The sequence below is a fragment of the Platalea leucorodia genome (genome assembly GCF_965183815.1).
Source record: "Platalea leucorodia genome assembly, chromosome: 2".
Taxonomy (NCBI): domain Eukaryota; kingdom Metazoa; phylum Chordata; class Aves; order Pelecaniformes; family Threskiornithidae; genus Platalea; species Platalea leucorodia.
In genome coordinates, this window is record NC_138824.1 from 18,717,861 (window position 1) to 18,741,571 (window position 23,711).

General features: G+C 44.2%; 1 protein-coding gene across 3 annotated transcripts in view; it reads left to right on the forward strand.

The window, feature by feature from the left end:
• The window catches only part of LOC309586721 (E3 ubiquitin-protein ligase rnf213-alpha-like), a 60,748-nt gene that overhangs the window by 17,718 nt on the left and 19,319 nt on the right, over positions 1 to 23,711 (forward strand). For all 3 annotated transcript variants that reach the window (XM_082304065.1, XM_082304067.1, XM_082304066.1), the window contains exons 23-42: positions 161 to 738; positions 1,762 to 1,927; positions 2,100 to 2,317; positions 2,906 to 3,043; positions 3,572 to 3,751; positions 4,671 to 6,141; positions 6,957 to 7,150; positions 8,742 to 8,897; positions 9,851 to 13,420; positions 14,379 to 14,512; positions 14,657 to 14,752; positions 16,074 to 16,189; positions 17,749 to 17,877; positions 18,560 to 18,624; positions 19,083 to 19,227; positions 20,480 to 20,621; positions 20,859 to 21,032; positions 21,707 to 21,840; positions 22,052 to 22,209; positions 22,483 to 22,686. In XM_082304065.1, coding sequence (XP_082160191.1) covers positions 161 to 738; positions 1,762 to 1,927; positions 2,100 to 2,317; positions 2,906 to 3,043; positions 3,572 to 3,751; positions 4,671 to 6,141; positions 6,957 to 7,150; positions 8,742 to 8,897; positions 9,851 to 13,420; positions 14,379 to 14,512; positions 14,657 to 14,752; positions 16,074 to 16,189; positions 17,749 to 17,877; positions 18,560 to 18,624; positions 19,083 to 19,227; positions 20,480 to 20,621; positions 20,859 to 21,032; positions 21,707 to 21,840; positions 22,052 to 22,209; positions 22,483 to 22,686 — 8,168 coding nt within the window. The remainder of the gene's footprint in view (positions 1 to 160; positions 739 to 1,761; positions 1,928 to 2,099; positions 2,318 to 2,905; positions 3,044 to 3,571; positions 3,752 to 4,670; positions 6,142 to 6,956; positions 7,151 to 8,741; positions 8,898 to 9,850; positions 13,421 to 14,378; positions 14,513 to 14,656; positions 14,753 to 16,073; positions 16,190 to 17,748; positions 17,878 to 18,559; positions 18,625 to 19,082; positions 19,228 to 20,479; positions 20,622 to 20,858; positions 21,033 to 21,706; positions 21,841 to 22,051; positions 22,210 to 22,482; positions 22,687 to 23,711) is intronic.

Genomic DNA, 23,711 nt, shown 5'->3' on the forward strand with positions numbered 1-23,711 from the left:
ATTCAGTTTTTCCCCAAGAACTTTGCCAAAAACCAACAAACACACACACACATGCCCCTCTTTGGTGTTGCAGTCAGGTTCAGAATATTTCCATGCTTAGAGAGTAAGTGTCTTTCTAGCTGGAGAAACACACTAATTTTTTTGTTTCCACCTTGTTTAGTGGATATAAGGACTGTGAAGAAAAGCATCAAAAAAAGAGGAATTTTTAAGGATCAGACATCTGTAAGCAAATTTTCTGTGAATGGCGAGAAGAAAATTCCTGAATTGCACCTCCTTGCTAAATACACTGACATGCTGGAAAAAATTCATATCTTAGAGGAAAGCAATTATTTTCAGAGACTGTGGAAGCAAAAAGCAGAGCAAATCAAACCCACAATCCCTGAAGGGAAAGTTCTCTTGATAGAAGATGTGCAAGAAAACATTTATAAGCCAGCCATTGCTGACTTTCAGAGTACCTATCTGGCCCTCAAAGACTTTTCCATCACCCTTGGAACTGTGCAGAGCCATTTTGAGAAGCAGTTAGCAAATGAGAGTCAACTCACAAAGGAGTTTCAAATGATGGAGATGAGTGAAGGGAAAGGGAATGGAAAAGCTGCCTGGATAGATGCTGCAGTGGAGAAGATTAAGAACTACCTGACCCTGTCTACAGTGGTGAAGACTGCCAAGATGATTGATGAACTGCGGAAGACACTTGATCTTAATGGAAATTTTCAGATTCTCAACGACCTAACAAAATATGTACGTAGAGCACACGTGGATATCTGGTTTATACTGAGTGCTCTTGTGGCTTTTGTGTTGGCAGGTCTGAATGGGGAACCTCTGCTTTTGTGTGTCTTAACTTTTAACTAAATCATACTGGACACAGTGGATGGAATTTTTCTTCTGGAATATAAATTTCACTATTGTAGCAGTTTCTCTTTTAGCCTGGCACCTTTATAGTGGAGTAAGTGGAGTCAGGAATGTGATTCAGCTCATCCTTAACCAGACTCCTGGTTGTCCGCAAATGAGCTCCCAGTGCCATTAGAGATGCCCAAGGGCATCTGAGGCCCTTGTGTGAGGCTGATGGATGCAGGCATCTGTGTTTGTCAGCAACCAAATTCTGCATCAAGTGATTTGGAATAGACAGGGAAGTATTATCTTCCCCAGCCTCCATGGAAAGTTTCTGGCAGAACCAGGAGTTAAAAACTCCAGGAGTTAAATAACAGGTCTCAACCTAATATTCTCTACCAATTCCAGCAACTCTTAATTTGGCTTCCACATGTTCTTTTTTGCAGATCTCCAAGCCTCGTTGCTCCAATCCTGTATAAGCTAAAATGTTATATTGTCATAACCTTTCTATTATGGTTGCAATGATGGGGCAGCGCGTCGGTAGCTCCCAAGGAGCAGCTGGATGTTCTGTAACTTATTGTACTTTGGATAGCTTTCCATGTTTTGAACGGGTTTCCCCAGAAATTTAAAATTGGAACAGACGTTGTAAATTTTGTGGAAAGGTCCTTTTAGTGATCAGGACTTCAATGCAGATGCCAGATAAGTTTTATATCATGACTCTGTGCCTCTGCTGCAGGGACTTGTACTGAAATAACCAGACTGGGTTTATGAAATAGATCAGATGAGAGGAACAGAAGTCTCTGGGAAGCTTGCCCTTTGGAAAAGACCCTGAGTGGCTGATGAAACTTTGATGTGCGGGGCGGAGGCAGAGCCTACGTTTCCTCTTCTCTTACCAAGGGACACACATCAGTATGTCTTGGGGTTTTTTTGCAGGAAGAGCTGGAATTCAGGAATAAGAGACTTGATTATATGACTGAGGACTTAATGAAGGTGAAAAATAGTTTGAGCAACCTTCCAGAAGAGATGCTGGACTTTTTGAGGGAACTTCTTGAATGCACAAGGACAGGCTTTGTCTCCTGGATCAAAACCATAATAACAGGTGAGTTGTACTGGGATGTAATAGTCATCAGACAAGGGAAGCAATAGAAGGGGATCAGTTAGTCCCTACTTGTCACAACATCCAGAGACATTGTATGCATCAACTATGTGAACTCCTCAACTATGTGTTTCATTTTTTGATTTTTTATTTGGTTTTTTTTTTTTTTTTCCAGACAAAACAGAAATACCCGTATTTGTAGAGCTGGCATCAATTTCCGCAGGTGAAAATGACATAGATATTGACAAAGTGCGGTTCTTCCGTGATGCCATGGCTGCTTCAGCACCCATTATATATGATCTGAGACCCACATCTGGATTTGAACAGTTCTCTGCAGCCCTGTCATTAATCAGCGAAGCCACTGCAAAAGACAAGAATCTGCCCAAGAAGTTGGTGAGTCTATAAATCCCATGTTCCAAAATTACTTGGACTTGTACTAGAAGAATGAATTGCCAAAGTGTGGTGCCATGCCCTAGGGGATTCAAGACATCCAAGTGGGCATAGTGGATATGACGTAAGACCTGTGAGAAATCCATGTTGTCTGGGGCTGAAGTCCAGTTGGGTCACTTTAAATAAACCTCACATGCCTATGTGAGGGCAAATGGAGGAGACCCATTAGGTGTCACATGCAGAAGAAAGTGAATCAAATGCTCTGTGTTTTAGGAAAGTCTAGTCTAGCACTGTCTTGCATAGTCCTCTCCACAGAAACAATAACATCCTACTCAGGGTACAATTTAATTGACACCCTTCCTCCAAATTGCCATAGACTGGCAGAGAACAGCAGCTTCACAAAATACTTATTCACTGGCTTTGGCTTTCAGAAAGCTGATAAGATAGATGCAGATTTGGGTGCAACAGCTGTGCTTTGTCTCTTCAGGCACAGCAAGCACAAGAAACCCCACTCCTACCAAAATCGTTCTTACAGAGCTGCCAACTGATTATTAGGTCTCATTCTGTCGTGTTGGTTTTTTTCTTTAACAGAAAGATTCTTGCGATAACAGAGAGTGGATACAGATGGTTCATGACTCTCATGGCTCCATAGAGCATTCCTCAATCTCTCAAGCCAGAGTCATCAACAGTAGAGGGATTTTTATCATCTCAGCACCTCAAAAATTCAAGGTAACCATTCTCCACGCTTCAAAGAGTGATTTCCAGGGGATGGTTTCTGCCCAAAGAAATTAACATTCTTGAAATCCATTTCCAAGGAGTATGTCAGATAGCCAATAGATCTCTAGCCAGATTTGAAAGGAGCACAACCTCATGTCACATTTTCTATTAAGCCTTGGTCATTTTCAAGGCAAAACAGGGGGGGATTTGTCCCCAGGGAGACAAGGAAGCAATATTTTAATACAAAGAAGAACTCATCTGATCACTAAGAAAGTAAAAAAATGAAAGAGAAACATTTAAAATGAGAACTGCCACTCCATTGTTCAAGGAGAGTGGTGCTTGCAGCATACCCTGAAAGAGTGAGCCCTGCACAATAGAAGAGGGAAGGAATGATCTGCATCTTAAGACATGGGAAAACTTGATGTTTGGCTGTGATATGCATGGATGTACTTCTACTGTTCTTGAAGGCCCATTGCACAAGGATGGGGAATTGCGCAGAGAAGAGGCAGAGCAGGGCTGATCCTTTTACCTGCTTTTCAGGCTGCCCTTGAGGACTGTGTTTCGGTGCTACTGCCGAAGGATACCACGGAGGAAGCATCTCAGACAGATCAGAAGGCTAAAGAATACAGCCTGGCTCAGCTCACAGAGCTCCAGAACAAGCTTATGTTGATCACCACAAAAGCTGAGCAAGGCAGAGAGGAGGCAAACCGCTTCCTGGAGGTAAGCCACAGTGCAACACCAGTATGTGCTTGGAAAAGTGTCTGTAAGGCTTGGGTTTTTTTGCTAGAATTCTTTCATGGACACTCATCCTTGACCTTCAGCTCTGACTTTTCAGGAACAGAGATAGCAGACTCCCAGATCTCATGTGTAAGGCAAATTACAAATACAGCCATTCCCTTGTAAGGTGATCATGGAGTGTGTAGAAGTCTGACTCTCTGAGGTCTTGGCCTCACCTGCATGTTAATGATGTGGATATCTCCACCCAAGCAAGCCATCTAAGCTCCTGCTGCGGTGAATGAAGAGGAAACTCCAGGGGTGTGATAGAGGTCACCCCAATGTGGGCACTCACCGCAAGCCAGATGCTTCACATACCAAAAATGCCTTTTCCTTATTTCCTATACAAGTTGTTTATTCAGAAGGTGTTTGAAGTGAGGTGTTCTCTTACGCACCTGAGGAACCACTTCAACTGCTTGCTGTCTGATCAATTGTACGGAGTGCAGTGCTTCAGTCAGAGATGAAGGAACCTCACAAGGGCCAAATATCTCAAAGGTGGTGATTCTGAGGGTGGGATACAGCTCATCATAATCTTTAGGGGTGGGATTTGCTTGCTACCTGAGACAAAGGAGCTGTCCTTCCTCTACGGACCTTCTTGCCCCAGTAGACATGTACTAGTTACCATGGAACCGTATTTTTTAAAAGTAGTAGAAGTCTTCCAGGAAAACGTGCACTTCTAGACCATGTCCTTGGCCAAGGAATGTATCCTGAGAAGCAGCTGTACGTAAAAATTGAGCCAAATCCATTTTTTTGTTGTTTAACAGGTTTATAGATCTTTGGAAGAAAATGTAATGTGAGAAGTATTCAGTAGTTGTTGAAAACACATGATAATCCATTTCCCTATTTTGTCTGTGGCATGTTACAGATCCTGGAAAAAGTTCAAATGATTGGAAAGTTGTACCTGCAGCTTCTCAGTGTTGGTAATATCCTCTTCATAGACTGGAAGGCTGACATCTACTGCAATCCTCAACACAAAGTAAAAGTTTACACAGAATTTGGAATTGCTGGCATCCTTGTTCAGAGCACCAGACCCGTCCTGGAGGAGCTGGATGGCCTTTGCAGAGCATTGGAGCACTGCCTGGTAGAGTGGAAGAAATATCTGGAGACTCAACGGGACACCTACTATCATCTCAACCTGTTCACTGCACACCAGCTCTTCTATTTATGTAGCCAACTGGCCAAAGCCCACAATAGTGTAATAGAGCCACAGATTCTTAATATGCTTTCTGTCATAAAGCATGACGTTAAAGCAGAAGATATTAGAAAAGCCCTGGAGCAAGCCCTCATGACTCCACTTGACTCTGTCAACACATCAGCAGGAGACAAGAAGTCTGTTACCTGGCATGACTATGTCATTCGTTTTCCCCAGCTCATCAAAAGCCTGGCTGAATCTGGCTACGATACATCAGTGGCAAAGGCAGCCCTGCAGAGCTGCCTTCCAAACTCTGACATTACAGAGCAGAAGCTCATGAATTTTGCCTTTGAACGAGGCGATGACAAGGAAGAGGTTGAATATCTGAGCAAATTATATGATGAGCAGCGAGAAGCTTTTCTGCAGAAGTCAACTAAGTTTAAAAAGAAGAACACAGGTGTTGACCAGGCAACTTTTAGCACCCTTGCAGAAGATGAACTGGCCACCTCCTTTGAGAGTTTGCCATCCATCTATGACAAAGTGAATATGCTCTGGGATGCTTACTGCAAGAAATTCACTGGCCTTGTGTCAGACAAATACATCAGCCTGGATGTCTTCGGTGAAACGCTGAAGCAATTAGCAGCTCTTGAAACCACATGTATCAAGAGAAGTTTACCAGTAGGCCTTGAAGCCAGGAAACCTTCTCTCATCATGTGTAAAGAAGAGGAAATGTTACTCTACATGCTCTCCATTTACAAATACACTGAGACAGCACCTCTCCCAACGTATGATGAGGTCCTGGTGTGCACACCAGACACAGAGGAGGAAGAAGTGGAGCTGATTGTTAGGAGAGCTCTTTCATCTGATTCTCAAAACCAGAAAATCTACTGCTTGCTGGGTGCTGAGAAATTAGTGTACAAAGTTTCCAAACAACTGGAGTCCCACTTCTTTCGCTTGCTGCAATCTTCTACAGTCCCTGACTACAGGTTCATTATCTTTTGCAATGCCAAAGTTCACAATTCTTATGTTATCACAGCCTTCAACACCTACAAAGTTACTATCCCATGCTACTCTAAGACAGAAATCCAGGCATACCTGAGCACACATCTCAAAGTGCCTTGCGGGACAGCCCCTGTTTCTCAGGCCTTTGAAGAGCCCTATCAGCAGAACGTGAAGTTCATATTTTCAAATCAAGCAGGAATGGGTAGGTGTTAGTAGTCCTACTGTGAGTCATGTCTCAAACCAGGAGGCCTTGCGAGGAACATGGTGTGCAATGGAGAGCCCTCCACTCTCCTCACATGTGTTTAGTTTTGGTTAGTGAATTACAAGAGGGATTTTAGGCCACCTGGAAAGAGTCCAAAGGGGAATGACAATGCAGTCTAGAAAACATGAGCTTTGAGGGAGCTACAGTTGTCCAGTCTGAAGAGAAACAAATAATGGTGTGAGACTCTGGGAAAGAGCAAGAAACAAGACTCTCTCTATAGGATAAACTAGATCATAGGGATGGGAGTCAGTTGCCTAAATAAGGCCAGGTGTCTTCTGAAAGACCATACACTAGCCCAACTGGCCTTCACCTGCCATTCCAGAATGGAACAAGTGTTCCGTAGGCCCTTTGCAAGCCTCAGCAGGATGTCTCATGCTTCATACCATTTCTGAAACCTTTAAAGACATGTCTCTTTGGACAGTAAGCTTTTCTGACATTTTGTAGGGCACATCTGAGGTAAGTTGATCAGGATCCAGGCCTTCTGGCTATGTTTGTATTGGTAACCTCAACGGGGCTGGAGTCGGGGCATGAGTTCCATCTTGCAATGAGCCATACTGCTAAAATTGTGAGCACAGACGGGGAGGTTGTCCCTCATGTGACTGCCATCTGGTCCCAGGTATTGTTCTGAAGAGGCTGTTGAGACATGGCCACTCAGTTTGGAGGGAGTTCAGATGTCTGGAGGAAGACTGTCCCATGCATGTGAAAGGGCAGACTGATTCTGACGATGAATCCTGGCCATCTCTTCTGTTCCTTAGGGAAGTCTCTCTACGTGGAAAATACCATCCAAAAGATCCGTGCCCAGCTGGGTGATTTACCAGTGGTTCACAAAACCATTAGGCTGATGGAGTCAGAGATTGATTTCCAGTTCCTTCTGGAGGACCTACTCTCTCTTGAGGAATATCCGACTGAAAATCAGCCCACCGTCTTCCATATTGATGTGTCACCAGTGGTGAGAGTCTTTGGTGGTGGAACATGGAGTGTCCAAGACCTCACAGGTTTTTTTAGAGGAGGGTATTTGCACAGCCTCTTGTTCTGGCTTATTCTCATCTACAGTAGTAGCAGCAGGTGCTTAAAAGTTAAAGTGAACAGCAAGTTCTGGGTACAGTTTGGAAGCTCAGGTGCCTGCATTTGCCTTGTTCCATGCCCACAGGTGGGAAAGCTGTGTGAAATGGGTCCCATTTCATAAAAGCAATCTTTCCTCATACAGTGGTATCAATCAGAGTGTAGGGCACTGGAGGATGGCTGAATTCAAACCAAGTGATCAGACATAGAAGCCCCCATAGTCGGGAAGGCACCCCACTGGACCTGTTGTTTGCAAACAGAGAAGGATTTGTGGATGATGTGACAGCTGGAGGCTGTCTTGGGCACAGTGATCACAAAATGATAGAGGTTTTGATTCTTGGAGAAGTAAGGAGGAGGGTCAGCAGAACTGTTACCTTGGACTTTCGAAGGGCAGACTTTGGCCTGTTCAGGAGCCTGTTGACAGAGTCCCTTGGGAACCAGTCCTGAAGGGCAAAGGAGTTCAGGAAGGCTGGACATTCTTCAAGAAGGAAATATTAAAGTAGGCCATCCCCATGTGCCGAAAGACGAGCTGGCAGGGAAGACCGGCCTGGCTGAACAGAGAGCTTTGGCTGGAACTCAGGAAAAAAATGAGGGTTTATGACCATTGGAAGAAGGGGCAGGCCACTCAGGAGGACTACAAGGATGTTGTGAGGTTATGCAGGGAGAAAATTAGAAGGGCCAAAGTCCAACTGGAACTTAATCTGGCTACTGCCGTAAAAGACAATAAAAAATGTTTCTATAAATACATTAGCAACAAAAGGAGGGCTAAGGAGACTCTCCATCCTTTATTGGATGTGGGGGTAAACATAGTGACAGAGAATGAGGAAAAGGCTGAGGTACTCAATGCCTTCTTTGCCTCAGCCTTCAATAGTCAGACCAGTTGTTCTTGGGGTATCCAGCCCCCTGAGCTGGAAGACAGGGACGGGGAGCAGAATGAAGCCCCCATAATGCAAGGGGAAATGGTTAGCAACCTGCTACACCACTTAGACACACACAAGTCTCTGGGGCTGGATGGGATCCACCCAAGGGCACTGAGGGAGCTGGTAGAAGTGCTCACCAAGCCACTTTCCATCATCTATCAGCAGTCCTGGCTAACGGGGAGTCTAACGATTTTCCAATCTAAACAATTTTATGATTTTATGATTCTATACACAGGGAGAAGAAGGGGTGGATTCTCCATCTCACATCCAATCTGGTACCTCTCTGGAGGGGCTTTATTTAAACAAAAGGTAGTGGGCTTAGGGCAGAGGGTGAATCCAGATGACCTAGTCCTACCTCAGAAGGCTGTAGAGCACCAAGTATCAGATCATATTAACAGTTACAGCTGTCTCAGTATTGACTGGAATAGCAATCCTGCACAAGAATGGGAGCAAGGCTGTAGCTTGGCTTCAGGTACTACTACCTGCCATGGGTAGTGGAGTAAGTGTGTTTTGATAGACATTTCCTTCACTAATTTTCAAATGTTTCTTCCCTGTCAGGTGTCAACAGGTCTTTACCGGCTGCTGATCGAGCTATGCATCCTAAGACACATCAAGAGTCCCAATGGCTTGGTCTGGAAGTGCAAATCCTCTCATCTTTACTTGATTGAGTGCCTGGCAAAAGGGAAAGGTGTTAGCAGAACAAGAAAACAAGAGGTATTGCTTTGGGGATGGTGTGCTCAGGTCAGAGGAGTAGTAAGGGAGAATGGTAACATAACTAGGTCTGCACCTGCAGTAAATCTGCTAAAATCCAAAGTCTCTTTTAAAGGTATGTGTAATTTAGGGTCTGTCTCTCCAGTGGAGTGATGTCTCATCTACATAGCAACAAGCAGTCCCAGCATGTGTCCACTCTGGAAAGGAAATGTAAGGTGCTGTGCGGGGTTTAGGGTTTTTTCCAGTTCATTCCTGGTATAACATAGACATCTCACATATTAAAAAAGTAATAAAAGTCTCCCATATGAGAAATGAGGGAGGATGCTCTAAAAGAGGAAATTAGGGATGTGATGGAGAATTAGAACATCCTGAGTGGCCTGGAGAGGGTGAATGGGGAGCAAGCATGCACCATCTCTTCCAACAAAAGAACGAGGAGCATCACACAATGTTAACAAGATCAGCTTAGAACAAATGAAAAGGGGGTGATTCTTCATGGTATGGGTCATAAACCTGTGAGGGTCCTTGCCAAAGGGGGCTGTGTGTGCCTCCTTTGACAGGTTGACACAGGTGCGAGGTGAGTCTGGCCAAGTATTTGGAAGGGAAAACTATTGTGGCTTTCTAATTAGAGAAAGCAGATGAAGATGGAGAGTAACCTGTGCTGAAACCTGTCTGTTTGGCAGATCGTTTGGTGAGTGGAAATAATCATGCTTGCTCTATTCTAGCTTTTAATTGGACATCCACTCAGTACCAGGACCTTACAGGTTATGGGCATGTCAGTACATATCCATCTAGGAGCATGTAGGCAGGCTTGGACAAATTTGATCTACATATGATTTTTCCCAGCTTCTTGACCTATTTGTGTGCGAAAAAAAAACCTCTTGAACTGTAGGCAAATGCAGAAGGTTGGGCAACTGTCCTCATTGTAATCTGTGCACTCCTTATTGACTTTTTTTTAGATGTCCAGTGAAACAGAAGAAAAGTTCCTGGATCTTTTTCCTGCAGTGGAATGTGTATCACCTATGCGGGTACTTGAATTGCTGGAACACTCCAGCTCTGGTTGTCTTTCTGAAATGAAAGAGGAACAGTTTGATCGAGACAAGTTAAAGAGTGAAGCTTTCCAGAGGTCTTACCAGTATCTCAGCAGATATAAGAGGCACGAAAACCTTGACCATTTCGTTTTCATCCCTGAGAGGACTGAAGGGACAGAGAAAGAGTGCCTGAAGCTCTTACTGGAGTTCTGTGGGAGACGCAACCCTTCCTGGACCGAGCTTAGCAATTTCACTCATTTCCTAAACTTCCAGCTAAGCAAATGTGAGAAATCGGTTTTCTGTAGCCCAGCAGTTGGAAAGGATTTCCAGGGGTTTAAAACGTTTGTGGTAAAGTTCATGATCATCATGTCCAAGGACTTTGCTGTGCCCTCTCTTGACATCTCTGATGAAAGTGTGCCAAGTGCAGAAAATGATGATGAGGAAAACAGCATTATGAGACAGTACCAGCTAAGACGAAAGTGGGAACAAGAGTCCCACCCCTATATAGTCTTCCATGCAGACAATGAATCCATGGAGTTCTTGGGTTTTCACATCAGTAATAACTTGGATGCTATTGATGCCCATTCTCAAGCTGTTTTGGAAAGGAATGTTATCAAAGATAAATTATACCAGACTTTGAAAGCCCAGCAAGTTCCTTTCAATAAGAAGTTTGAAGACTTGCCCAGAAAAATGCAGCTGGAGGTGCTCTGCAGAGTTTTTGGTGTGAGCTACACCCAAGATCCAGATGAATCATATCAGCTGACACTGGACAACACCATGAAGATGCTTGCCATTCACCTGCGGTTCCAGTGTGGGATCCCTGTAATCATCATGGGTGAAACAGGTTGTGGGAAGACAAAGCTTGTGCAGTTCATGTGCAGTCTGCAAAGAGCAGGCAGGGACATTCAGAACATGGTGGTGGTACGCGTCCATGGTGGCACTACTTCCAAGATCATCCACAAGAAAGTTAGGCAGGCAATTGAGCTGGCACGCATCAATGAAGAAAGGCACAAAGTGGACACTGTACTCTTTTTTGATGAAGCCAACACATCAGAAGCTATCTTTGCAATCAAAGAGGTGCTGTGTGATCACAGTGTAAATGGAAAGAAGATTCCCACTGACCGTTTAAAAGTAGTAACTACTTGCAACCCTTACAAAAGGCATACCAAGGAAACCATAGAGAAACTGGAAAAAGCTGGCTTGGGGTACCGAGTCCGAAGTGAAGACACACTGGAGAAACTGGGCTACATTCCTTTGCGGCAGCTAGTGTATCGGGTCAAGCCCCTTCCACCTAGTTTACTGCCTCTTGTCTGGGATTTTGGAGAGCTGAATGAAAAGACACAGAGCCTGTACATCAGAGAGATTGTAAAGTCCACCATGAAGAACAAGATCGCCATTGGAAATTTGGACATCTTTACTAGTGTCATTTCAGCCTCCCAGAAGTTCCTCAGGCAGAAGAAAGATGAATGCAGAGTTGCCAGTCTTCGAGATATAGAGCGCTGCATGAGCATTGTGCTCTGGTTTTATAAATTAAGAGACCTGCTATTTCCTCAGATTGATGCAAAGAAGTGCAAAAAAGAACAGGAGCCAGTCTTAAATGATGCACAAAGGGCCTTGGTCCTTTCAGTGGGAGTTTGCTATTATGTATCTCTGGAGAGCCGCAAAGATTACCTAGAGGAGGTTGCAAAATATTTTTCTGTCCCTACATCCCTTCTGCAGCAAGAGATTGAGCTTTGCCAAGAGGTATTTCTTGATAACCTCTCTGTTCCTCAGGCAACAGCCCGCAACGATGCTTTGAGGGAAAACATCTTCATGACAGTTGTATGCATGGACCTACGAGTTCCACTTTTTCTGGTTGGGAAGCCAGGAAGCTCAAAATCCCTGTCTAAAACCATTGCTGTGGATGCCATGGAGGGCAGGCGGTCCAAAAGCCAGTTGTTCAAAAGATGCAAAGAGATCCATTTGGTGTCTTTTCAGTGCAGTCCCCATTCAAAGCCAGAAGGGATCATCTCCACTTTCCAACAATGTGCACAGTTCCAGAAGGGGAAGAATCTGGATGAGTTTGCATCCGTGGTCCTTCTGGATGAGATCGGCCTCGCAGAAGACTCACCAGAGATGCCACTGAAGACACTGCACCCTCTTCTTGAAGATGGATGTGTTGATGACGAAAACCCAGAATCTTATAAAAAAGTTGGCTTTGTGGGCATTTCAAACTGGGCCCTAGACCCTGCCAAAATGAACAGAGGTCTTCTTGTATTTCGGACTGACCCTAGCAAAGAAGAGCTAGTTAAAACTGCAAATGGCATCTGTGCTGCACAGCCTCACCTTGAAAGCATTATGTATTTGTTCCCTTTGCTGGCAGAATTCTACTGCAAGGTGCTAAAAACACAAAAAATTGAGTTCTTTGGGCTCCGTGATTTCTACAGTTTGATCAAAATGATACTGTCCTACAGCCAGGACAAGAAGTGCATCTCTCAAGAGGAGATCATTATAAAGGTGATTCAAAGAAACTTTGGAGGCTCCAGTGATATCAATCCTGTCGAGCTCTTCCGAAACTGCATCAGTGAGGTGCATCTTCCCCCTGACTTGGAAACCAGCCACACACTTCGTTTGCTGAAGGAAAATATGAGCAAACAGCAGGCAGGACTCATGTCTCGATATCTCCTGCTGCTGACAACCAACCATGCAGCTTTCCACATCATCCAGATGACACAGCTTATAGATATTGAGAACTGTGAAATCATATTTGGCTCTGGTTTTCCACAGGACCAAGATTATTCCCAGGTATGCCGGTCTGTCAGCAGAGTGAAGATCTGCATGGAGACAGGCAGGCCTGTTGTTCTTTTAAATATACACAACCTTTATGAGAGCCTTTATGATGCACTTAACCAGTGCTTCGTTAGGCTGGGAGGAAATTACTATGTGGACCTGGGTCTTGGCACTCACAAAGTGAAGAGCCGTGTGAAGGATGATTTCAGACTCATCGTGATAGAGGAGAAGAATGTAGTCTACACCGAGTTCCCCACCCCGCTGCTGAACCGGCTGGAGAAGCACTGCTTGGACATGAACACCATTCTGAACTGGCAGCAGCAACAGCTGAAGCAGGACCTGCAGACCTGGGCCAGGCAGTTTGTCTCCATTGACAGCAGCATGTTCTCTGATGTTTGGTCCACCAAGCCCAGCCCCAAGGAACAGGATGTCTTCATTGGTTTCAGCAAGGACACATCTGCAGCTGTTGCTTTGGAGAGCACTCAGAGCAGGTCCCGGGGAGACCTTGAGCCCTATGAAGAGCCAGTGCTCTCTATTGCCAAAAAGAAACTTGTTCAGTGTGCCACCCCTGACTCCATCCTGCGCCTTAAATACTCCCTTCTGGATGATGCTGAGCAGATCCAAGACTTGTACTTCCACAAGCAGAAGCACAACAGCCTTGTTAGTGTCTTGGGAGAGACAGTTAACCAGCAACCAAGGAAGGAGAGGACTGCTGGGCTCTGCCTGCAGGTATGTGTGCTTCACTGTAAAGCAGTAAGAGTGGTCTTTATTTTCCAGATGAGGAAGGTTGCCACACAACCTCCATTAAGCCACTGGATAAGTTCCACATGTCCTCTTTGGCTCCTGTCCTATCAGATGTATCACGCATGTGCCTGGCTTCTGCCTTGTGGTTCTCTGCAGTCAGGGTGGGCTCTGCTCCTCCTCTTGACCTGGATGTGGTGGATCTGCTAACAGACAGGCAGCGGGTGCCAGCTCTTAACTCTGAAGGCTATGGATTTTCAAGGCTAAGATACTCAGGGCATCATTCATTGCCTGCAGACAAGTGACAAGCACCACTGGTGATGCTGTGAGGATCCAACCAAGCCTCCAGCAGGACTTCAGGTGGTTCTGGCAATTCTGCAGGTCCTGGATCATGCCCACTGTCCCCTGACATCTATTTTCAGGAGTTGTCCGTGCCAAAGAAAGCATACTGATCAGTTCTCCAGTGCCCATCACAGAAGCTCAGGAGCTTGTGTTGCATAGAGACACCAAAAAAGGTAGCAGCTGAATCTGCAGACAGGATCTACAGTACTGGGAGCCCACAGTGTTGTGAGGGAGTCAGCTCAATAGAGTCACATGTGAGGACCATCGTGCTAGGCCCATAACATTGCATGGAAAGGCTCTTCCAGCCCTCAAGGTTCCAAGTGCTCATATACATCTCCCAGCAGGATACTTTTGGAGTCACTGCCTCACAGCATCTGAGTCATTCCTAAGGATGCAGCTTCTAGCATGAGGAATCAGGGGGTTTCTGGTTGTTAACAATGCTCCCACCCTTTTTCCCTGTAAGCAGGGCACATTTCTGAGTCTTGCCTTTAGGAAGCACTTGAAAAGGTCCGTAAGCGGATCAGTTCAATTTTCCCACCCATTAGGGATGGTAATACAACAACTACATAATATTTCCCTGGAATTTATTTCCCTTTCACTGCAGGTTTCTACACATTCAAGACTTCTAAATGAGAGAGATTTAGAAGAAATAAGGAAGACACTTAACCTTCAAAATGAAATCCACTGCCTCTTCCTAAGCCAGTTTGACACCGAATATGCTTTCCGCCAGGAACTCAGGTGAGGAGAAATTTCCTTCTCACATTTGTCTGGTAATTTTATAGATAGGGGTTTTGGGAAAAGGGGGCAAAGGGGAGCAGGGAGAGTGGAGAACAGAGGTTGTTTTATGAATAGAGCAATAACAGACCATTTCATTATCTGCAGGAATTTTTTTGCACAATCATCAGAAGAGAAATTGCTCCTCATCCAGTTTCACTTTGATGAGCCACAGAGCAGCAAAAGGCTTCTAGCTTGTGCCAAGTAAACATCCTTCCTTCTTCTTTCTTTCTGTATTTCTTTAGTCAGGTGCAAAGGTAAGGAAAGATGCAGTGGCCAAATAGCCATGGGGTATACCGTTGATTTTAGTGACCTGTTCACTGGAGTCATTGCAGATGTTCTCATATCTTTATGTGTGTATCTGTGTGTGTGCGTTCATGACTATGTTCTGTAGCTTAAATTTCCAAGCATGTGTTTGTTAAGACATTAAGATAAAACATGCCTACCATCTCAGCTTTCGTTTGTCTAGAAGAGCATCTTCTTCATTCTGGGAGCATGCTTTATACATCCTTCCCACTATTAAAACCACCTTCCCCCAGCATGGTTGGCTCACACAGCACAAACTACTCCCAACAGGGCCTAACACCAGATGACTTTTTTCCCTTTAGTCATCAAACCAAAGGACTTAAACTGGCATCTGGTGCCATTTGAGACATCCTAGGGATCCAAGACACCTCTCAGGGCTGGTTAAATAGGACACAGGCCCTTCAGGAGACTTAAGCCCTTCTGGGCACCAGTGAGGGCTTAGGTCATTGACATTGACATTGACATTATATGATGTTGGTCTCAAGCCCTTGAAGTACATTAGTGACATCCTCCCCAACCAGACACGTCCTCTTTCAATATGATCCTTCTTACCCCCTTTCTCACTCTCCTACATTTCCTGTTCGTACCCTTTCTTCGCCGTCTCAGCGAACATGCATGTTGTCTCCTGAAATGCTTTGTTCTGCGTGGATTTGTGCTTTTCTAGAGAGGGACTTGAACTTTTCTGGTCCTACTTCTAGGAAAGCTATGCTGGCTTTTGGCCTGTTTCCCCACAAGTCCTGGATTGGTCTGTGTTGTGGCTTTTGTTGTTTAATTTGTCTGTATGTTTGTGGCAGATATTGCTAATGTTATTCCCATGATTGCCAGAAAGAACATATGACTGTGCAGAGACCCATATATACAGCAAAACAAATTCAGATTAAAATAAAGATTTAGTGTTCAGCAGGGAGGGAAATTTGTCATGGAAGAGCTTGCTGAGGCATGTGACTGACTCATTGCTTGGAGAGGGTGTAGGGGAGATATATGGGCATGAGTCTTGAAGTAGCCAACACCATCTTGACTCTTGGCCTTGCCAGAGCAGGGCTGGGCTGAGCTGACCTTCTCTCTTCCCTTTCCACCACTGAAGCACAGCCTCACCTCGAGCTGCTGGTCTTTCCAAAAGCTCTGCCTGAGCCCTGGAAAGGCAAGGTGTGGCTTTGGGAGACTCCCTGCCCAGCTGACAGAGAGAATGGACTATTTAGGCTCTCTGTCCTGTTTCTAGGTACTGTATCATAGATGAGAGAAGGAAATCAACAAGCACAGGCCAATCACATGTTGTGCTGGCCACTCAAGTGCCGCGAGTTCTGGGAGGTTGCAGCTACCTGACATTTGACGGTGGTAAGGTTGAAATTGATCTTTTGGATCAGGGAGAGAGTGGGAGGGAAAGGGAAGGTTGTGCAAGGGCAAGAAGAAGGATCCAGGGAACTTGAGACCAGACAGCCTCACATTGATCCCTGGAAAGATGATGCAGCAAATATTCCTAGAAACCTTTTCCAAACACATGAAAAGCAGTAAGTCAACATGGATTTATGAATGGGAAATCAAGTCTGACCAACATCATAGCCTTCTATGATCAGATGACTGGCTTGGTGGATGAGGAGAGAATGGTGGATGGTGTTTATCTTGACTTTAGTAAGGCTTTTGACACTGTCTCCCTTAACATCCTCACTGACAAACTAATGAAGTATGGACTAGATAAATGGACTGTGAGTTGGACTGACAAATCCCTGAACTGCTGCACTTTTAGGAGGTTTTACTCAACAGCACAAAGTCCAGCTGGAGGCCAGTCACTAGTGGTGTTATCTCAAGGATCAATACTGGGTTGAGTGCCATTTAACATCTTCATTAATGACCTGGATGATGGGACAGATTGTACCTTCAGTAAGTTTGCTGATAATACAAAACTGGGAGGAGTGGCTGATACACCAGAGGGTAATGCTGCCATCCAAAGGGACCTGGACAGGCTGGACAAATGGGCTGACAGGAACCTCATGAAGTTCAACAGAGGGAAGTGCAAAGTCCTGCATCCATTGAGGAATAACCCCAGGCTGGGTGCTGACCAGTTGGAAAGCATTTCCACAGAGAAGGACCTCATGGTCCTGGTGGACATCAAGTTTAACATGAGCTAGCAACGTGTCCTTGTGGCAAAGAAGGCCAACATAACCTTCATTAGGCAGAGCACTGCCAGCAGGTCAAGGAAGGTAATCCTTCCACTCTACTCAGCAGTGGTGAGGCCACACCTGGACTACTGTGTTAGTTTCTGTGCTTCCCAGTATAAAAGACACATGGACATACTGGAGCAAGCCCAGTGAAGGGCCATAGAGATGATTAAGAGACTGGAGCATCTTTCATATAAGGAGAGGCTGAGAGAGCTGAGACAGTTCAACCTGGAGAAGAGAAGGCTCGTGGGATCTTATCACCATTTATACATACACGATGGGAGGGTGTAAAGAAGATGGAGCCAGACGCTTCAGTGGTGTCCCATGACAGGACAAGAGGCAATGGGCACAAACTGAAATACAAGAAATGCCATTCAAACATAAGAAAAAACTTCTTTATGTTGAAGGTGGTCAAACACCTTTGGGTTATAGGATCATTTTCTTCCCTGGTTAATGGATGAGAATGACAGTTAGGGCATTTGTGCCCATTAGAACTGGGAAGATGGAGAGGGGGGAACAGAATGATATAAGAGAAGTGCATCCTCCCTCAGAGCAAAAAGAAACAGGAGGTGGTAAATCTTCCATCTCTCAATATCTTATCCAGGCTGCTGGGAGTTCAGGGCAGCCAAAGTTTATTGATTTTTCTGGATGGGTGTGGTGCACCAAGGAGAACAGGTCAACTGTTCACAGCAGTTATGTCCAGTACTACTATTTCTGTCATGCTTACTGCTTCCCCAGGTGAATGGATGTCAATCCACTTGGATGATCTGATGCCCCCAGACAACTTTACAGCCAATCTAGGCCAGCTCGCCAAAATGACTATTGCTGAGATTTTCATGACGACTTTCCAGGGGCATCTCCTAAGAGGTAATCAGCCACTTGCTTTTCACCTGCTACCTGCACAGCTCTGTCCCTTCCTCTGTGTCCCATTTGCTCCATCTACAGCTTTAAGTACAGCTAGATCAAGTGGTCCTTGGAGGTACTGGATCTGAGTCTCGGCAGGACTTACTGTACTTGCTGTTTCTGAAGTACTCACAGCACTGCATTTTTTTCCTCCTGGTCTGCAAGGTGTGATTGTAGGGTAGCAGGGTACCTAAGGTAGTTCTTCAGTTACAGTAGCAAATTGGCTGTACTGCTGTGGCATTCAGCATACAATAGACACACATTTATTCTGATTCCTAGCAAGTATTTCTGCCTACCTTGCCCAAATAAAAATGCTAAATATTCCAGATCTGGAGAGTTCAAAGCCAACTCAATACATTTTTTTCAGGATGTATGGACAAAGGGAGGCAGGAGCAGTTGGGAAGGGACTCCACTTCCTGTCCTGACACACCTGCATTTCCTATGGGGTGCTAACCAAAACTGATATCTGGTTACTGGGCAATTGTCCCCAGAGGGGACAAAGCCCAGGTTGAAATTTCTTAGATTGACAGCTTTGCAACCCTTTGTTGATTGCTGAGACTCCAGATGCTTTCTTTCGATAGAGGTATCTATTTTTGAGGTTTCTACATTTTTTACAAAGAAGTCTTATGAGTGATTGTGATTTCAGGTTCTCCAGAGGAATCTGCTGCTCTTGAAGATCCAGCCAAGTCCAGTCTTTTTGCAGAAGGAAATGTATGATTTATTTCTCTTTTCTTACTCCAGCTGCCTGACATTACACAGGAACTGGTTTAGGAAACAATAGATTTCACAGGCATTTAGGGATCCAGTTATGCTGGTCCCTGGTTCGGATAGTACATTTGCCACAGGAAAAAGCAGTTCCAGGTCTTTGTGAGTCACACAGTGAGGGGGAAGTGGTCCCCACCCTATGACAGACCAGGACAAGGTCAGAGTAGGCACATTTAAGCCTTTTGTGAACTTTGACAAAGCATGAAATCTCTTTCCCCATTTCTCCATCCCTTGCCAGGGCTTTTAGCACTTCTCTGCAATGTTGGGATCGATTTACTAGGGATAGGATGGTGAAGCAGACTTATAACCTGGGAGTCCATTGTGTCAAGTTAAGTAGGAATTGACAGAGCAAATGCAATGGAGTGTTAGGCAATATACTGACCTCCAATCTTTCCCATTCGCAGCTCCTCAGCATGGACTCTATGATCAAACAGAGCATCCAGAAAGCTGTGATCCAGCTGGAAGACAAGACAGACAACAGTCGGCGTGCCACTGAAAGAATCATGATCATTCACAACTTGCTTTTCCAGGATCATAATAGAACCACAAGTGAGTACAAACCAAGGCCCAGAGTGGGTTTGGTTTTTTTTATTTACTCTGCAACTTGCACATTGCAAACCATGAAACAGCGGGAATGAAATGAGTGGTTTAATGATCTGTCTTGGTGCCCGTCTAGGCCAGCATGGGGGAAGGTGCCATAGGAGAGAGGACTAGGTTTGCTCAGAGCTTCTTCTACTCTCCATGCACCTCATATTGTCTGTTCTCAGAGTCTGTACTGAAACATCCAGCTTTTCGCATGACCTTTGATGGAGACCCTGGTAGAAAAATCTGAGGCAGAGGTCACTTTATACCTCCATGACTATTTTGGAGTCCAAAGCCACCCAGCTGATTTCTACATAGAATTGATACAAATTATTTGTGCGGGTGATGTGGTGTCTTGATAGAAAACTGTGAATTCAGCAAAATGGAAAGGGTCTTGTTTCGCCAGAAACCAAGCACCAAAATCCTTGCAGGTGCATTTGGAAATTATTCTTTCCTGCATATGGAAAGACTTTGTCTCTGTGGTACATGACTTGCTCTTCTTTGAGCAATAGGTTCCTGTCAGGTGCCTAGGATGTTTGTTAATGACTGAAAAAGAAAAAAAAGACCATGTTGCCACTTCAAAGATGTGATGGGTCTGTGAAGTCCTTGTGGTCATATGGCAAAACCAGAACTTATTCTGTACAAAATTTTGACTCTAAGAAAATACCCCTCAGGAAAAGATGTCTTCTTGTGATTGATAGTGGCATCTTCATTCCTCAGTACAATGCAGGATGAATTTTGCTTGTGGTTATATAAGTACTGAAATGGAAACAATCCCATCAATTTTATTTTCTATTGATACCAGCGTCATACTGATAAGAACAGGATGTCAACCCTTCTGCAGCACTGTGACTATTCTTGTGACATACAATACTAAACATTTCTCCATATCAATATGAACATCAGAGTATTTATACAACAAAGAACCTAATTCACACAATTATTTTTAAAAGACTGAGACAGAAAGAAGTAGATTTTCTTTCCTCCATCAAAAATGGCGTGTCTTTACTAAATGTTACCCCCCAAATCAACTCACTAGAAATAAAGACGACAGGGAAGAGACTAGGGTAGAATATAAAGCCCCTGGATTTTATTGTGGAGGAAAACCAAGAACTTTTTCATAGAGGTCACTTTCTATGACTGGCTCTACTTTGACTGAAAACTTTGCATGGAAACTCCTTTTATTCAAAAGTTTTAATAAACATTGTTTTATAATTAGTTTCTAGTCGTTTTATGAATGTGCTGAAAAGGAGAATTTGCCACCTCCTACAAGAACGTGAGAAAATAAGCCTTGAGCCAAGGGAGTGGGTTTTCCGCAGAGCGATCTCCAGTGAGTTCATCCTTGAAGACACTTCATTCAGGTACTTTTATCTGTGCAGCCCTTTCCAAATTTCTAACAAACAAACAGGTCTGTTTCTGAGAGCGTTAAAAGAACTGTGGTGTGTGGAGCACAATACTTAATGGGGCTCAGATATGACAACTAGGAGGGCTATTTCTATCTATCTATCTGGTGTACAGAAGTAGATGTGAGTTTCTGATGAATAGGGGATTGGTCAGGTACAAGGAAGACACTTGACAGGCTGTGTTATCGCTTCTAGGCATGCACTCTGGATGTATTTAGAAGACATTGTGGCCAATGTGTTTGCTCAAATTCTTGCGGTGGTGGATGCAAACAACAACCTGGATCATCTCTTTCCACTGTCTCCACTCTCAGAACTGTGGCTTCAGATGTTCAAAGAAGAATCATTCTTGAGAATTAAATATACCAGCAAGTAAGAAACTTGGTGGAAAAATATAGTATGTACACTAGGAGACTAAAAACCTGCTTTCATAATGCAACTTTCTGCAGAAGGAAATGGTAAAACAATAAGTCTGAAGTTAAGATAAGGTCACACACCTCATAACTTATCCATTATAAGTCCTTTGTGTCATGACATTGGAATCAGAACCTTCCTGTTCTCTTAAACCTTCAGCAACTCAGGAATATTAGCAAGGAACTCCAGTTCCTTGGAATGGCGATTAACACAGGGTAAAGTCAGAAACAATACATCCAGAATTTAGAAACTTGAATTTGAGTTCCTAAGGTCAAAGAAGATCAGTCCCCTCCCCAGCACGAAATGCATTTAGTGTCCAGCTATCACATTTTAATTGATCAGTCAGCTTACTCTGAACAGCAGCTGTGGTCAGAGACAAGACAGATGTTGTCTGACTCAGTTGCCTTTCCCCTGCTGCAGTCTTTTTTTAGCCTTCAGCTCCCACTGGCAGGAACTTTTTCTGCTGCTGCCTTGTTTTCACTGTTGCTGAGTTTTTTTACAAAATATCTTTCTGTGCTTTGTAACCTTTTAAGCAGAACATATACCAGTGGCAGTCAGAAATTTCTCTGTGATGCTTCAGTTCAGTACACATAGAGCATATTACATGATTGCTTCATTCTGTGCTGTTTAAGGAATCAAGATGCTAAGATTTCCGTGTTGTCAATGAGTGAAGACCCCAACACATCTGTGTTTTGCCAGTTCCCATTCAGCTGGGTTTTGAAGGCCTACCTGGAGGAATTATGGGAGACAGTCTATAATATGAAAGGTAATATCAGACTTTTCAAGCAGGTATTGTTCTTTAACCCAGGGAAGCTGATCTCCAAAGTTTCCCACAATAGCCAAAGGTTGTGGTAGAAGCAACCATAGCAGTTCTGTTCCCCATGCAACCATAATGACCTAGAACATGTGTTATGCACTCCTGTTTTCCTGTCAACTTCTATTTTCTGGTTACCTGACATCTCTGTCCTTTCCTCCAGGTCATCCAAAAGTGCCTATGAAGGAACCAGCCAAATTGTTCCAAGAGCTGATCAAAAACGTGTTGATGCCAGATGGCAGTAATCCAGAGATGATGCAGTGTTACACCAATGACTTTCTAAGAATGACTTTCCCTGGGCAAGATCTTTCTGTCTATGAGGTAAATGGGGTTTGGTGGAGTACAAGCTTTAAATGGCACTGGCTTGAGTCACAGGGCTACAGATATCTATGGTTCCAAGAACTGGAAAAAAAAATAGCTTCTCATGTTCTGCACACCTCCCAACAACTGTTGGTGCTCAGTCTTAATTCCACCTTAAGAAAAGTTTTTTTTGATGGAGAAGCTTGATTAGACTGCTTCAGCAATGCAGAATGCCATCCTCAGTCCCCTGCTGTTTGTTTGGAGCAGAAGTAACACCTTTTATTTTATCTGCAGATTCTGTCAAAAGCTCTCCTAATCAATGCGAAACAGCTCTGCTCTTCTATGGGGCAGAAAGAGACAAGCTTTTCCCCCATTTGGCTTCATATGGAATATTTCTACCTGCGAGAGGAGTATCAACTCTTTGTTGACTTGGTAAAAAGTGATGAGACTGTAACAAGCGAGCTGCAAAAACTGTATGAGAAGGACCCGCCAGAAATGGTGAGCAAAAGGGAACAGCTGTTGTTTCGCAGAGCAAAGTGGCACAGCCTGTTTCTAACAATGGCCACTAGCAAATATTCAGTGCAAGTGTGTAAGAAAAGAGCCAAGACTTCAGGGGATCTTTCCTTGAAAGTATTTTCCAGTTTCCAGTAAGTCTTAGGGAGTTTCTGAGCTAGTGGTCACATCCAGCTCATTCCCCACCAAAGGACCTGTCTTTCATCCTCCTCTAACTATTTTTTAATTCCATTTATTGGTCTTCAAAACTTCTATAATTTAATCTGCACTGTGTAGAAAATATTACACATCCTGTCACTTGTGTTATTCTGGGTATATGACATTCATCCCTTCTTAGACACTCAGACCTTATAGGTGATGGTCATAGTTAACTTTTGTTCTGAGACAGTGGAGAGTGACTCACAACTGAGGGAAGAGGTGCAGTTCTGTTGCCCACAGGTAGGCATCTACTGACATTTCAGATGCTGTTTGGCCTCCAGCTCCTGCTACAGTAGGACATGAGTCTCCTGCAGGTCCTGTGCCCTATCTGCCAGCTCCGTATAGATGTCTCAGACATCCAAAGGCATTTCAGCTGACAGCAGAGACCTACAATAGGGCAACTGGATCCCACCTAAATATCTAAGTCTTTCCAAAGAACAAGTCTTTCAACAATCTTAAACATCTCTCTGTGAAATGGAAGAACTGTTATTTGGAGATACCTATTTCTCCCTCCTGAACATCAAGGGGACTGAAGTCAACAAGCTTAGAAGCTTAGATCTGAAAGTTTCCCTGTGGAGGGAAAGCAGTGCTCTGGTTCAAGTATTCAAACAGTATTCAAGACACAAGTGCAACACAGAGTTACTCTGTGGTACAATTATGGTTTCTGTACTGTTCTCACTTCCCCACCTAATAAATTCCTACTATGGTATTTGTTGCTGTGTGCACCAAGCTAGGGTTTTCAGAGAATTTCCCAGAACATTTTTTTTCACCAAGCTGCAATGGGGCTAGATCAGCTATAAAAGCTATTTTTT